General features: G+C 32.5%; 1 protein-coding gene across 2 annotated transcripts; it reads left to right on the forward strand.

Annotated features, from left to right (window-relative positions):
- Window positions 1-3,965: 3,965 nt before the first annotated feature.
- Window positions 3,966-14,619, forward strand: LOC124457734 (vicilin-like seed storage protein At2g18540). Of its 2 annotated transcripts, none has more exons than XM_047007921.1 (10): window positions 3,966-4,221; window positions 4,289-4,320; window positions 5,442-5,577; window positions 6,804-6,834; window positions 8,401-8,506; window positions 9,092-9,172; window positions 9,691-9,748; window positions 10,383-10,618; window positions 12,973-13,185; window positions 13,976-14,619. In XM_047007921.1, exons 1-10 carry the CDS (start codon window positions 4,215-4,217, stop codon window positions 14,138-14,140), a joined length of 1,065 nt encoding a protein of 354 aa, XP_046863877.1. In that variant the 5' UTR covers window positions 3,966-4,214; the 3' UTR covers window positions 14,141-14,619. The 2 variants fall into 2 exon arrangements, with proteins under 2 accessions (XP_046863877.1, XP_046863878.1); XM_047007922.1 differs by having other exon boundaries at window positions 9,694-9,748.
- The last annotated feature ends 785 nt before the right edge of the window (window positions 14,620-15,404 follow it).

Below are 15,404 nucleotides of genomic sequence, written 5' to 3' on the forward strand. Positions count from 1 at the left end.
CAGTCGAATGTGTCATCAGTGTATTATAACGCCCACCTAATAATTTGTAGTTTTGATCTTTATTGTAAATGCACAAACAAACGCGTTCCAATTGAAATAAATGTGAAAATAGCCTTTGAACATGATTCATTGTAACACATCATACTGATTAAGTGTAAAATTTGAGTCGCAAGATTTGTCAGCTATTATAGAAACACAACAAATTTTACTTCATATAATTCGAGGCTCAGCGAAGACTGTAAAGCTTGCAAGTAGAAGAGTCGAATCCCAGTATAACACAAAGTTCCGATATTAAAACGCACAAATGTTCAACAACAGTAAAATTTAATGTTCATTTAACACACTTGACCATTTCCTCCCTTTTTGTGTCTTAATTACATCAATTTTAACAACACATCTTTCACATTTAACGTGCTACGAAATGCGATGCTATATGTTGTAAACTGTATCTTAGCTTTGATGAGAGATGTTGTCTTCATACATAGCAGATGAAAATGTTGCCATACTAATAAATATACTTTGGTTTAATTTTACTACAGGCCACGTGTCTCAAATAAACTGCTCATCATTGAAATCAACCGACATTTAGAAATTCCATGATTCGTGAAGGAATAATTAGTTCCCAAGGATGATTAAATGCTGTTGAAATGAATTTCATACTGGAAATATTTAATAAACAGTAGGCACAATTTATACATATTGTTTTGAATTTGGTTAACAGGTCTTTGAGGATCAATAGTACTTAATCATGCAAGTTGTAAAAGTCGGCTTATTTGAAAGATGTGCAGTTCATGTGAGATACACTGTAATATTGTTTCAGTGCAATATGAGTTCCAAATTCCTAACCATAAAGACACACGCCACCAAAGATCCACAAGCAAAGAGGTGTTATTTTAACATTGGAATTAATTAGTGTAAAAAAATGTTTTGAAATTGAACTAATACAATTAAGCATGCTGTTAAATGGTAAAAAAACTACAGGAAATCAATCCATTATTTTTGAAAAATTTAATTAGTAATTATAAACCTCTTTGAGCGTAAACAACATCGAGTTTGGCATTTATATTATACTATTTTGTAATTTTGTAATAGAAGTGCAAAATTAGTTAATATTATTAGAAGGTCTTTTAGTTTCAAATGAAATAAATGAGTGAAACGCACACTACTAACGCACCATGCAATAAAGTGTGGATTTCTTAAGAAATAAAAGATGTTTACTGGGATTGCACAGGCGTATGCAAACCGATGAGACGTTTGGGAGAGTTCAAGTGCTGATCAGTCCAAGCCTGAGACCAAAGTGGAGGAATGCACCTACTCAAGATTTCTCAAAAACGTCTCCCATGTTTACATAAGCCAGTGCAAACACGAAAAACATCTTTTATTTCTGTATGAAATAATAATAATGCGAAACTGAGAAATTCAAAACAAGCGTTTTAATTTCCCCCCTGAAATGTATTCATGATTGATTTGCAAATTCTCTTTGATCGATTGAATGGTTTGACTGTGTAAGCTCAGATCTGGTTTCCACAGGCGCAATGCAAACACAATGTACGCATTATTTTATATTGCAAAATAACAGATAAACAAAAGTCTAAATGTTTATGAAGGCATTGTTCCGTTCGTTCTTTATTATGTATAAAAACGAATTTTTTCATGTTTATATTTGTGGCTATTTCAAAAAATCTAATAATGCATTATAATACTAACAGAGTGCAACTTTATTTTCTCCTAAGGCTCATATTTTCTTCAAGCAAAGGTCTTTCTCACCCTCGAAGATTGGTTGAAAGAAAATATTTCAATCTGTAAATCAAAACAATAAAGATGTGATTGAATTGACGAACTGGAAGCAACTTTTCGTTTTGTAAGAAAATGTGTAACTATGACAATATAAATACGACCTAATTATCTCCTGCGTGGTTTTCTAGATTTTTCTACTCTGCATCTGTTAGCCAATTTAACAGCAAGATAGTAAACAAAATATATAATTAATCCGATTTTGGCAAAATACAAAGTATTAAACTCGTAAAAACCAGTTTTCGGATGAATCACCTGCGTTTATAGTAAAATTATTGCTATGCATACATTTCGTTTTCACATGCTTGCACAATTGCGGTCAACATTTAGGGGATTTGATAAACTATTATTTGAGAATATTTTCTTGTCGTGTTCGTGTTCCAGAAACCGTTTTCGTTTTTCTGAAAAGCAGAAGACGCCCGCATTACAGAAGTCACTGTATAGCGATGAATAGCTAACGACTGCAGACAAATACGGTGTTTAACTATTAAAACAAATCACCGCAAACCTTTTCCGGATTTTTATTTCATTATATCTGTATAGTTAAACTCCCCCCTGCCAAGATAAACAAACATTGTTGAGCAGACTTAAGTCATTTTTGTCTTAAAAATTCATATTCAAGTTATAGCAAATGGTGAAAGCTTGCCACGCTACAGCAATAAGGGGAAATTTTAACGATGGAAATTTTTAAAGCGGAGAGTTGGCGGCCGGGTTCCAACGCATGTACGAGCTTGCTTTTAAACTATTTTTAAAATATCGAATTCCACATGAAAAGGAAGTAATATTTAGCGCCTTTATTTACAGTATGTATTATTGAAATGAGAGTTCATTTGCTAAAACTTGAAAGTAACGTGAACTCTATAGCTATCATTTTTCACATCCATTTTTTAGTGCATTGCGTTTAACTGAATAATTTTTGTCATACTTTCATCATCATAATAATGACTTGACAAGTCATATTAGTATATAATCCAACCCAATGAAACGATGGTTGATGACATTTTGCTTGAGTTGAATGTCTAAGCAAAAAAATAACGTACTTGGGAAAATTTATTCTGTATGTAATTTATTGTTACAATGTGAAAACATAAATATGTATAATATGCGAGGAACATTTTTTGGTTTATTGTGATCCTTCCTATCCTAAGCAAAAACAACTTTGCCTCGTGCCTGTCGACGTCAGTGTCTGCTAACGCGATACAAATGAAACGTACAAATTAGCAGCTCATTGCCGATTATTTTATCATAAATATTTCCTCATTTAGATTTTTTCCTTTCTTTATTTCTCAGGTATCACTTTTTCCACTAGAGCAATTTGTATTCTAGCTTAAGTAAGACATACGAAACACAACAGACTTTTTTACCATGACTCTGGAATCTTCTTTGTATACAACGTACCAAAAGAAAGCAATCATTCAAATGCAAATTTATTTTATGTAGGCAATGCAATTGCCTATAAAATTATTCCTATAAAATTATTTTATTGCTGATGAGAATAAAATCAGCCACTTAATATTTAAAGTAATATAGGACTATATATACGCAGCAGCATATATAGGACTATATATACGCAGCAGGGGCACGGGACTTTCAAATATTATGTAGCTTTATACAACTATGGCTAAATTTTAACGCTTGACTAATTAATCACGTTTCTTGTTATCAATCGTTTAACCATCCTTGCTACTAAGTTGTTGACAAACAGTCATTAATACAGCTTGTAGTTGCTAGGTATTATATGTGATTGATTGCCATTCGTATATGGTCCGAGAATAAGGCGACTGGATTTTTAAAAGTTGTGGCTATAAACTAGAAAGCCAAGTACGGAATACGTTCAAACTTTATAACAATTTTCCTAAGTAAGAACTTCTTACAGGAATTGGGTCTTCACAGAGTCTAATTTAAGTTCGAGAGCGATAAACTGTATCAATATGCTTTTGTAATTGTTGTGTAGATGAGCCAATCAGTGAATAGCTTTATGAATACGCATTGTCTGGAAATAAACAATGTTTGACACCTAAATAAAATGCATTTCTCTTGTATGTCCACAATTTTACCAATATAACATTTAAATAACACAAAATAAAGAACTGTTGTCGTCATATACAGCGTTAAATTCCATGCTTTCTTTCTTTTCTTTGCATGAAGATAATTGATCTTGTTGTACATTTCAACAGAGACGATGAAGATATTATTTCTCGGTAGGCGGTGCTTAATAAGCAATTAAAGTAGAATATGAAGAAATAAGTTTAAAGGCAAATGCGCTTGGAGGTGCTCGAGTTAAAAGATTAAACATTTGCTGGTCTCTTTCGACGAGATTGTGGTCTGAACTGGTGGTTGCTTCATCATCTACATTCATTAAATTGCTAAAATATAATATTCTGCACTTTCCTAACATTTTAAACCTGCAAATTTGAAAGATGAGTGGTATGTATACTATCCTGTCATGTTGATAGCATCAATTTTATGTTAACATACGATTTTTCTGTTTTAGACCGAAGAGCTAGACGAGGCGGAGATGACGATGTAAGTAAATGTCATAAATGTCATAAGCGTTTAACATGTATTCATTACAAGCCCATGAGCACATAAATGTGTGGCTTAATATCTAACAGTATGTTAGAACCATAAAAATCTGTCATAAAAGAAACGTTCTAATGCCCTTGTTAAACATTTTTATGTCATTTATAGTTGTACACACTCGCTCTCGCCAGACATGTCAGCCGAACTAGCCACTGTTGCTAATAGGGGCACACTTTTTTTATTATTAAATTAGGGATTTGAGCAATACATTTTTGACAAAAATAGATGAAAAAAACGGTTTGTATTATATTGTATTGTTAAAGAATGTTCGGTAGCTTTCTTGGTAGGTTGTTAATGCTCAACAGGTGAATAGTCAGTATATAATTTTCTTGAAATTTGAGAGTTTTGATTACCCCTGCATATAATGTATAAACACTTACCAACCAAAAGCCAAATTAGCCTGTTAAGTACTTGCATACTATTACTGTTAACTCAGGAAAACCTGTGGTTAGAGTAGTTATTCAATAAGAGTTCACTCTAAATTAAATAAGTACATGATATGGAAGAACCGAAGAAGTGTCCATTTGTGAAACATTTGGAAAATTCAATTCCATTTCCCCGGCTTATACATGCTCATTTAAAATGCCTCTGATTGATGAATATGTAATCAGAATCACTTATCATGCATCTAATAAAAGCATTAAATTTTTCTGATAAAATTTCCTCCCACTCCGTCGACACTTGACAAAATTAATCTTTGCATTTCATTCACTTGGTTATGAATTCCTCCAAACTGTTAAGGTGTAGTTACAATTCTTTCAAAGAAAGCCGATATAAGCACACGCGTAACTTCAATTTTCTAGCTGCGATAGTAGGTATGGATCTGTAGTTTTACCGACAAACACGTAACATCTGTTATTCTTATACAAAACTCCTTCACTGTACAATCCACTGATTTAATGTAAATTATAATTACGGACGACATTGCACTTACTAGTATTTTCCTGTATAATGGTAATTATCAGAAAAGCGATGGTGTAACCATACGCTCATCTGATGTCATAAGCACAGTCAACAAATCTTTCCAAGAAACCTCTTTTGAAATTTTTTTTGAAATGCTTCAGGATGATTTAGCCAAACAACGTGAAAAGCGCAGGCTTGAGCGTGAAGAGCGGCGAAAGCAACGTGATATGGAAAATAACGACGCTGAAGCTGAAAGGCAGCGACAGAGAGAAGAGAGACGAAGAAAAAGAGAATCTGGCAAGTTCATTATACTAAATTGGTTTGTGTTCGAAGAACTAGTAGTTTTACAATCCACTGCAAAGCTTTTCGATGTTTGTCGTAATTTTTTTGCAACTTTCTTTTTGATCTAAGGCCGCGTTTTCACTAGCCCAGGTTGACATCCAGCTCGGGTTGGTGTGCCAGGTTAGCAAGGAGTCGACCCTGGTTAGCAAGGTGTTAGAGCTTTAAATTTAGCTCATTTCTACATGTAACCCCGGGTTGGCTTGTCTTTAGCTTATTTTCGAGCCCGCCCGGGCTAAGAATTGCTGACCCGGGTTGCGAAATCAGTTCTAACCCGGGATTCGTGTTAACATAACCACGTATCGCAGTCTAACCAGGATTAAATATCAACCCGGGCTCGTGTAAACGGGGTCTTATTCTGCCTTATTGTTAGCGGTTTTTTAAAGCGTCATCACTGGCAGATTTTTCCAGCTGGGATTTTCAAATACGTTGTAGTATTTCTATTGTTTACAACTCATTTCTATGCTATTTCCAGTAGGGAAGTCAGCCTGTTTTTTACTCCTGCAATGCTAATATATTTTTGTGTTTAATCCCTTGAAAAACTATGAATTGATTTAATTTTCTAAAGAGTTGAATGATATTTTTGCTGAAAAATTTGCAATGTAGAGGTAAAGGATCGTGCTGGCTTCGCCTATGACCATATTTCTATACCTGATGACGAATTTGTAATAAATTTGAAATATTATTATTAAAATAAAAAGTTGTCTTGTTTTCTCCTCAAATATTGAGTAAACATGAATTTCTTAATCTGAGTATGTTTCATCTTATCTAAAAAGTTATTTCATCAACTGACATTTCTTGTTCATCTCGAAAATCCCTTATAAAGGGTTTATCTGCTACCGTTACTTCATGTATATTGCGCTATGCCACGCTAACTTCTTTTGAAAGTGAAATGGCTTTTTAAAGAAGTTAGCTAGGTATTGAAGAATATACGAATATGGTCCTTGCAATTAACTTGGTGCATTGATGCCGCATATAGGAAGATAGACAACTTAGCTCTCATAAAAAATTTGAGGTTTGAATCATTTTGTAGAGACTGTAGACTCCCTGAGTTTATCGTAAATTTGTTTTCTGAAATAAAGCCGCAAATTCTGCATCTGTATAAATTTGGGTTTCAAGATTTTGAACAAAACCATGCCCATTTTGCTTGTTTTATACAATTTGACCATTTTCGTATTTTATAGGAGAAGATTCAAGCTCTGCAAGATCTCGAAGGTATGGGTTAAGTTAAATTCGGATAGAAAATAAATGTATCCTTAGCAAGGAGGGTGCCACAAAATTAAATATGGGAGGGAGGGTGCTACGACTTATATTTACTAAATTTACTACTTGTTATTTTGCCTCAAGCTAGGACAAAATGTATGAATCTTAGCGGAAACTTTATCTTGGTGAAAAAGTGGAGGCTGACCCCCTCCTACCCCCAGCCATCTTTTGGTGCTGTGCCTGCTTAAGGTCAGTTCGCACAATCTGATTTGTCGGATCCAAAAAAAAACACAATCGTGCAAGCTCATATAAAGTGAGCTTCCAACAGTCTGATCCGTCAGTCTGAAAAATCGGATGGAAATAGAACTTGTTATATTTTCATCTGACAAAATCAAAGAAAGCCGACTAGTGCAGGACTTCTCACTCTTAATTCTTTCCGAATGTCATTTGGCGCAAAATATTAGATGTGAAAAGACTTAGATACAGAAAAAACACGCAAAATATATCGATAAATACACTCGATAACATAGATGTCTGCTCCCACGAGTATAAATATCTAAACGAATATAAATATATATCAACGAAATTATTAGACTGTCTGACAATTGTATCCGACAAATCGCGTCGTGTGATCGTATCTTTAGAAGGAGAGTGTCATTTTTAGCAAAGCTATGCAAGGTTATGGGATTGACAATCTACGCAAACTTTCTAATAACAGTACAACTAAGAGCAACCAAAATGTTTTTCTTACATTGATTTTGCCTAAAGCTATTTTGCTAGCTATAGTTATATTCTAATATTGTCTTTCGTTTCATTTATTTTTCATTATTGTCTTTAAAAGTCATAATTATATCAGTGCATTTATTATGTATGCTATCGACAGATTTTGTTGATGCTGAAGAAATAATGAACAGCTTTCAGTGATTTCTATTGTCATTCAACAAATTTCTTTCACTCAAATAGTCCTCGTTACCTTTACCTGTAATTTATCAAACATTACGCTATTGTTAACCAGTATAGCATTTAAAGTGTTCATGAGACCAAACTTTACCATTGTTTTTCTTTATGGTGGAATTGTAAAGATACTTTAAAAGGACTTCAATAGAATTGTGATTAAATATGTAACTTTTCTTTTTTAATTTTTTTGCGCATCGTGTAATTAGCTTTGGGAAATAATACTTTTGGTCATCAGTCAGCATTAAAAGATCAAACTTTGGCGCCTTTACAAAATTTCTTCTTCACATGTATTCATCAAGCAGTTCTATTTGTGCTAAAATCTTTCAACGATGTAAAAAATTGATGATCTTTAGCTAAAATCTTGTTGGTGATGTCATAACAATTCATCTGCGTAAAGCGAAAAGTTAATTATCTTTTAAAAAAAGTACATTAACTAAATTATTCTAAGAAGGTTATAAAGTCATTTAGTGTGTACTATGAACTACAATCCAACAAATTTGTAATAAGACTAATGAAAGCTTTTCTTCTGAAGTCACGTGCTTTTATATTTGAATAGGAAATGCGCGGTAACTGAAAATTGAAAAAAGAGTATCCTAAAATATTCATTTAACGATTATCCAGGCAAGAAGAAGAGATGAAAAAAATGAAAGAGGAGGAAGAGCGAAAAAGAAAGGAACGAGAAGCTGAGGAAAGGAAACGAAAAGAGGCAGAAAAACAAGCACAAGAAGTAAGATGCGAAAAAAGACATGTATTTCTCAAAATTTAACAAAGTTGATGTTGTTCATGACTTTACGATATCACCATTCCACTGTTTTTCTCTTAATAAGAGAAGCTGTGGAATTTAAAGTTAAAAAGTGAATGTTGTTTATTCTGAATTTTTCATTACCAAAATCTCAACATTATTTTCAACGCAAAAAATGTTTATAAAACTTATGCAAAAAGTAATTTACCCTTTATTTCCAAAGTTTTTTTTAATTACAAGTTTTGGATGGCTTCTTTGATGTTGGCCACGCTTGGAGAGAAAGGGTGTATTATAAGCTGAATACTTTTGAAGCCAGATTGTAACGCGTTTATTTGCCAAAAGAATATGAATCAATGGCATGTTTGACAAATGGCTTGTTTTGAGGAAAAAGATCATTTCACGACAATGCTGTGAAATTTATACAAACTAAAAAAACATGAAATGAACTCAGCCATATTGAAATGTCATTTTCTTAATATTTGATTTTAAGAAGCTAAAAGTATAGCTTTGCCTTTATTTAAAAAAGTTCGTTGAACATACGAAAATATAATACAATATCTGTTTTTCCAGGCAGAGGAAGAGGAAGAGGAAGAAGAAGAAGAGGAGGAGGAAGTAAAAGAGAAAGTAAATGTTCAAATTTCTCCAGCGAAGGTAAAACAAATGCACAAGCTTTATTTACTTTGGTCCAGATTTTTAATTTTTTACAAAACTGTACGCCGGCTTTTTTCCAACACAAGCCTTTTTACTTTGAATTGTAACCATGTAATTTTAAAAGTGATGTTTTCAAGCTTCCCTCAATTCATTCGCTTTTTTATCAATTGTTAAAACACTGTTTACCCACAACCTTGCAAAATATTTCAATATTAAAAAAATTGACTGACGTTAAATTGCTAAGAATATCAATAGCTATTACAGAGTAACGACTGTCAATGGTTATGACGTGATGCGCTTTTTTCTTTGTATATAAATATTTCACATCATTTATTAAAACTGCAAATTAAACAAAAATAGAATATAGATTTTATTGTTTTACTGGAAGCTCCCTTTATAGTACCTACTGTACTATTACTTCCAAAATATACTGATTTGCACAAGAAAACTATAAAATGTGAAATTTGATTAATGTTTAAATCATTACATCATGTAATTAAGACTGGATTGTTTTTTAGAAGATTTCTACCGATGGTCCTAAAACTGCCTTTCATAAGATTAATGATGACCGCAAACGTAAGTACTTACTGCATCAATGAATCATGCATTACAGACTTGGCAGCTTTTTGCCCTAGCCTATGATTGTTGTATAGAAGTCTCAAGTCCACCATCGAAATATTTTAATGTAATTGTACTATCGCCAAAGTTTGTTACTTTTAATGTTTGGTTGTTGTCTATAAGGTAGCGTCCATAGTGATTAATTCCTGCTTGTGTACTTTTTCTGCCGAAAACAGGCATAAAACAGCAGCAGACATTTAGCTTGGCTTACGAGTGTCGAATTTGTCTTGTTTTGCCGATTATTCTTGAAGAAAACAGTTGTAATAGTTTTTCTAAATCGTCGTTTTATGCAATTGCTTACATTTCTATTAAAAAAAGAACGAACTTATTGCTTAAAGCATGTGTAGTAGCTAAATTTAAATCAAATTTAATTTAATTCAATTTTAATTCAATGTTAACACGTATTTAGTGGCAACTCTATACTATTCTTTGAGAGAGTATATCCTGTATATGATTTCAAGTCAAATAGAGTTCAGGAAAAAGCTAAATCTTGTCAGTATAAATGAATGTCGTAAATGGAACTTCAGCTATTATTACAAGATTCTCTAAAATTTGTGATGACAAATGTGTTTTTATACTTATTGTGGAAAAGGTCGAATCATTGATTCTTTGATTGATCGTCTGTATGAGCTTGCTGAAGAACGAGATGCCAAGAACAAGCCTGACAATAAAAGTGCAACATCTGGTGCATCTAGTACAGATATGGCGTCTCTTGATTTAAAAGTACGCTCACTGCGCACTCGTTTACGCAACGCAGAAAATTGTACTGAAACTCTTGCGAAGCAAGAAAAAGATTTAAAAGCAAAGATTGAAGCCAACCATCAAGAGGTAAAAGTGATTTAACTGGACTTTTCTTTATTACAAGAAATATGCCTAATTGATACGTATCCATTGAAAAAAGGGTCAGGGCTGTCCCTACAACGTTGATTGCAGAGTGTTTCATTCATACATTCTGTTGTGTCGGAGTGTTTTTTTTCTTTTAAAATTAACTAATTCATATAAAGGTAGGTAGGTAGGTAGGTAGTTTTTTAAAATATTAATTGCAGCCTTGCGGCTGAATTACAAATATCTAAATTAGTTATAATAAATAATATCTAATATCTAAAATACAATAAAATTTTACAAAGTATTTACATTTATTAAATTTACAATTATAAAAATGGTACTCGCTAACACCAACAGAGACAAAGAAAACTCCATAACTGGCCACCTTAGTAATTTACTTTCATAATAAATCACTTGGGCACAGCTGAATGTATAAATATAAACACCACCACCTCCCTATAATGAACATTCTCGGGACATCTCCAAAGAAACTTGTCCAGTAAAAAATATACAGAGTATAACCTAATCCAACATACACAACCCATTAAAAGATTGAAACTATTCATTATGATTGTCCGTTACCGTGTTAAAAATATTTATGTATCATTTCAACTTGCAAACGCTGCTAAAAGTTTGATTAGTTGAGATCATCTATATTTTACACGATCAAATTAGTAAGTAATGCATAATGCATGATATTAATTTTCACAATTAAAATAATATTTGTTATCAGCAAAGATTTTGCACTTTCGTCTATCTTACTCAATATGTTCTGCACATGATCTGCAAAAATACCTATATTTACAAAGAAAGATACTAGCCGACTAAGCAAGAAGGATGCTCATTAGTGACTAAGATAAACTATTTGCTTGATACATGTGCTTAAGAAAATGATAGTGATCCACCAATAGCTGACCAGAGTCAAGTGACATAAATTATGGCCACTACTTTTACATTTGAATACATTCAGTGGTATGACATTGTTTGTGAAAGTATAAGACACAAAGTTACAGGTGAGTTAAATTTCTACTTATCTGATAAGCAGCTACTTTGCAATTTACAGCTGCTTTATAACATAACTTGCTTTACACATCAAACTTATCTAATACAAATGCCTATTACTCATATTTCATGCTCCTATTTCACTTAATTTGATGCAAAATATGGGTTTATTTTGCAGTTTTTTTACTTTTGCTCTTTATTCAAACAAATTGCCAATAACATAAGAATGATATATGAAAATACATAATGTAAGCTTTATTTTGAGTGATTGCTGATAGAGAACAGACATGATTAACGTCCGTCGTTTTTGACTTATAATGTGATAGCGGCGACACTTTTATTTGAAAATTATACAATGTGCAGGGTTAATGGGTGGGGAATCGGCCGGAAGTTTCGTATGCGCATGTTCAGCTCACGAGTTTGTGCTAAATTCAAATTTTCGAGAAAGAAACCTATATTTTAATGCCAAATTCGATGTGATTTGAGCCATTTTAGGTCCGTCTAAATGCAATTCAATTAACCTGAATGTATTTTCAATTAACTATTGATATCCAGTATTACTATAGAAGTAACCTAGGCAAAAAACGACGAATAATGACAAGTTGAAAGCAAAGCGCAATCAGTAAGGTTATATCAAAATATTTTAGTTACGAATATTTTTTACATGTGCTTCTTTTTCTATCAGTCTTCGTTTATTCCGTTGATTCATTGTTTGGTTAATGTAGGTTTGTTATTTGTTGTCTTCAAAAACTAAGCGACAGACAAGCGTGTTGCAAATGGCAATACTACACAAATGTGGTATATATTGTATAAAACTCCACTGGTATTCAATATATTTTATAAAGCAAAACATCAATCATTAAATCGGCGTACTGTAGACAAAAAATAGCACTGGATTTGTAAAAAAGATGGTGTGGCGCTTTACAAATACGCCTTGCTCTTTCGGCCATATAAGAATTTAAGTGGAATGATGCGCATGGATTCTAGTCGAAGGGACTGAACCCTAAATTAGCAAATGTTCATTTTACAATGAATAAGTTTGATATGTCAGAAATTTCAAAGAAGTGGATTGTTATAATTGAAATTATAGCAGAGAGGGATGAAAAATACAATAATCCCATATTTTTTTATTGATGACATTACATCATTAGCTTGATAGAATTAATACAAACCAGTTGGACTCTTGTATTATATTGTACACTTGAAACTATTTCTAATCAACTTGCACTTGTTGATTATGTAACCAAGACAATAGTTTCATTTTTTTCATAAACCTGCATGGAGTGACCATATATACATGAATTTGTAACGCTTTATAAGAATACCCAAAATTATAATCAAACCATTTCTTAAAGGTTAATCGTCTTCGTCAAGAGTTTGCTTCTGCAGAGGCAGAGTACAATGAAGCAATCAAGAATGGTGCTGTTGTTCCCGCAGCTCCAAAACGAGGAAGGACTGGTGGTGCTGGAAAAGGTGCTGGCTTCTTTGACATTGTTAAGAAAGCCCAATCATCTCTTTGGGAGGATAAATTCGAGGCATTTAAAGCAAAGCAACGTGGAACTGCACCAGTAAGTAGTTGATGAATCAAGGAGGTTTCTTGTCCTAATCTCTTCAGATCAATATTCATTAGATTTCTTCAATGGCAACAGAAAAAGTCAAGAGTTATCAAAAGTTTAAGCAAAGCAATGCGATTGGTTGAAACATTTCAGTAGGTTTCCATAAAGTATAAGTGGAATCTTCAATTTCATTCATTATCAGAAGTATCAAATTTTATCGTAAAAAACCTAACTCAAAGACAATAAAAGACAAATGGGTTTCATTTTAAGTAAACACACACAATGAATAAAGTTTTCAGCCCAAATTCATTTTTATGAGATTCGACAAAATGCATATTTTAAAATTTTTTTGACACATGTTTTATGATTATCATTATGTACATTATGTTTATCATCTATGCTTATTCTTGCTTATTTATGCCTATTAATTGCTGCTTGTTTTTATGCGATATTTATCATTGGATTGAATTAAGATTTTAATATTTATAATTACTTCATGTTGATTGTTACATACTTTGGTACGAAAGCTACTCCTTGCTAAACAGATTGTGAATTAATATAAATTTATCAATTATAGAATTCGGAGTACAAACTTTATATTTATGTGACTTGGAATGAAAAGGAATATAAAACGAGAAAAAAACACTAAACATGTGGCACAGTTAAATGGTCAAATATTCATTTTTGTTTCGTTGAAACATATTTGTGAAAATCGCCACAGCATGTTGTTGTTTACTGGAATTTAATAAGTTACAACATTCCTTCAAAATATATAAAATATTTTAACTATGATATCTTTTAGAGCCAACCAATGTGGGTTAACAATCTACGCAAGAGTGACAACATAATTGGAACAACGGTGATGAAACGTGATGATCCTGAGAAAAAGAAACATGAAAAGCATCATGGCAGAATCAAAACAAGCTTCATAAAGCAGTCATTGATCCAAGGGCAAAGAAAGAAATAGAACCTGCAGGTGCAAAAAAGCCCGCATGGTCTGGTGTGTCATTGAAAAAAGCTGAAAAGAAGTAAATGGACAATGGTGATTTTGAATTTATTTCAAGCATTGCACATTCAAAAAATTGAAGAGTAGGAGGAAATCATATCAAAAAATAAAACCTTTTAAATTTATGCTCAGTTCGTTAAAGTTATTTAGATTCCATGCAAAAACCTCGTTTTTTTCGGATGAACTTTTGCAACTTTTACATTTGTACAAATATCTGGCACTTTAACTTTAGGCACTTTTCTTTGGCTTGATAAAAAGTACTAATAGAGTAGGAGCAGATATTTTTTGTAGGCATCTGAAAAGGTCTAGTTTTGCGTTCTTCTTGTTAAGACTTTTGTTTTGGCCATGTTCAAATGGGTCACGTCTTCTTGCACTAAAAAACACTGTGTTTTTTTGCAATTCAAAATTAGTGAGTTCTAATACAAATTTGTCGAAAGGTATTTTCGAATCTTCTTCCGAACGAGAGAAACCATGCATGCACAAAAGCAAGAAAATTTAAATTTCAAAATGTTATAATGCATTGCTAACCTAAATTGCAAAATATGTTTGTTGTTGCTGCACTACAAAGTCAGCTGCAGTTGTGAATAGCAAAAAAGCTACGAGAAAAACTGGAAAAGAAAGTGCTGCCTAATTTCAGTGGTTATTCACAGATAAAGAGATAGATTTTTCTTCTTTGCTTCTGGTATCTGTTGCACTCTGTGTTTATAGAGCCAGTTTGTCAAAGTAGATTGTTAATTTCATAATTATGGAGGTTTGCCGTTGATGCTGATGAAAAACTTGCTTAGACTTTAGCAAAGCAAGATTAGAGTGAGTTAGTGAACAAATATAGCACATTTGCGAATATCTGTTCATCAGAAATATGAGACATTTTTCTTCCATCCGGACGGTTAATATATGTCATGTCATATTGCGCTAAAAAACTCTGTGCTATTAGCAATTCGTAATTAGTGAGTTCTAATATAAATTTAAAAAAGGTATAGTTAGGAATCCTTTTCCTAACGAAACAAATAATGCATGCACAAACGCAAGGGAGAATTTAAATTTGAAAAGGTGAATTTTTTTTTTGCAAGAATGTATCTACAAGCATTTGTTAACACTGTTTTTGTGTCTTTCTCATATAATAAGTAATATAAATGATGTGAGGAAAAGAATCTCTGCTAACGTGGATGTCTAAAAATTATCAACATTATTAATGGTTGTATCATATTGTTATTTATTCAATTTC

The sequence above is a fragment of the Xenia sp. Carnegie-2017 genome, unplaced genomic scaffold (genome assembly GCF_021976095.1).
Source record: "Xenia sp. Carnegie-2017 unplaced genomic scaffold, XeniaSp_v1 HiC_scaffold_6, whole genome shotgun sequence".
Classification (NCBI taxonomy): domain Eukaryota; kingdom Metazoa; phylum Cnidaria; class Anthozoa; order Malacalcyonacea; family Xeniidae; genus Xenia; species Xenia sp. Carnegie-2017.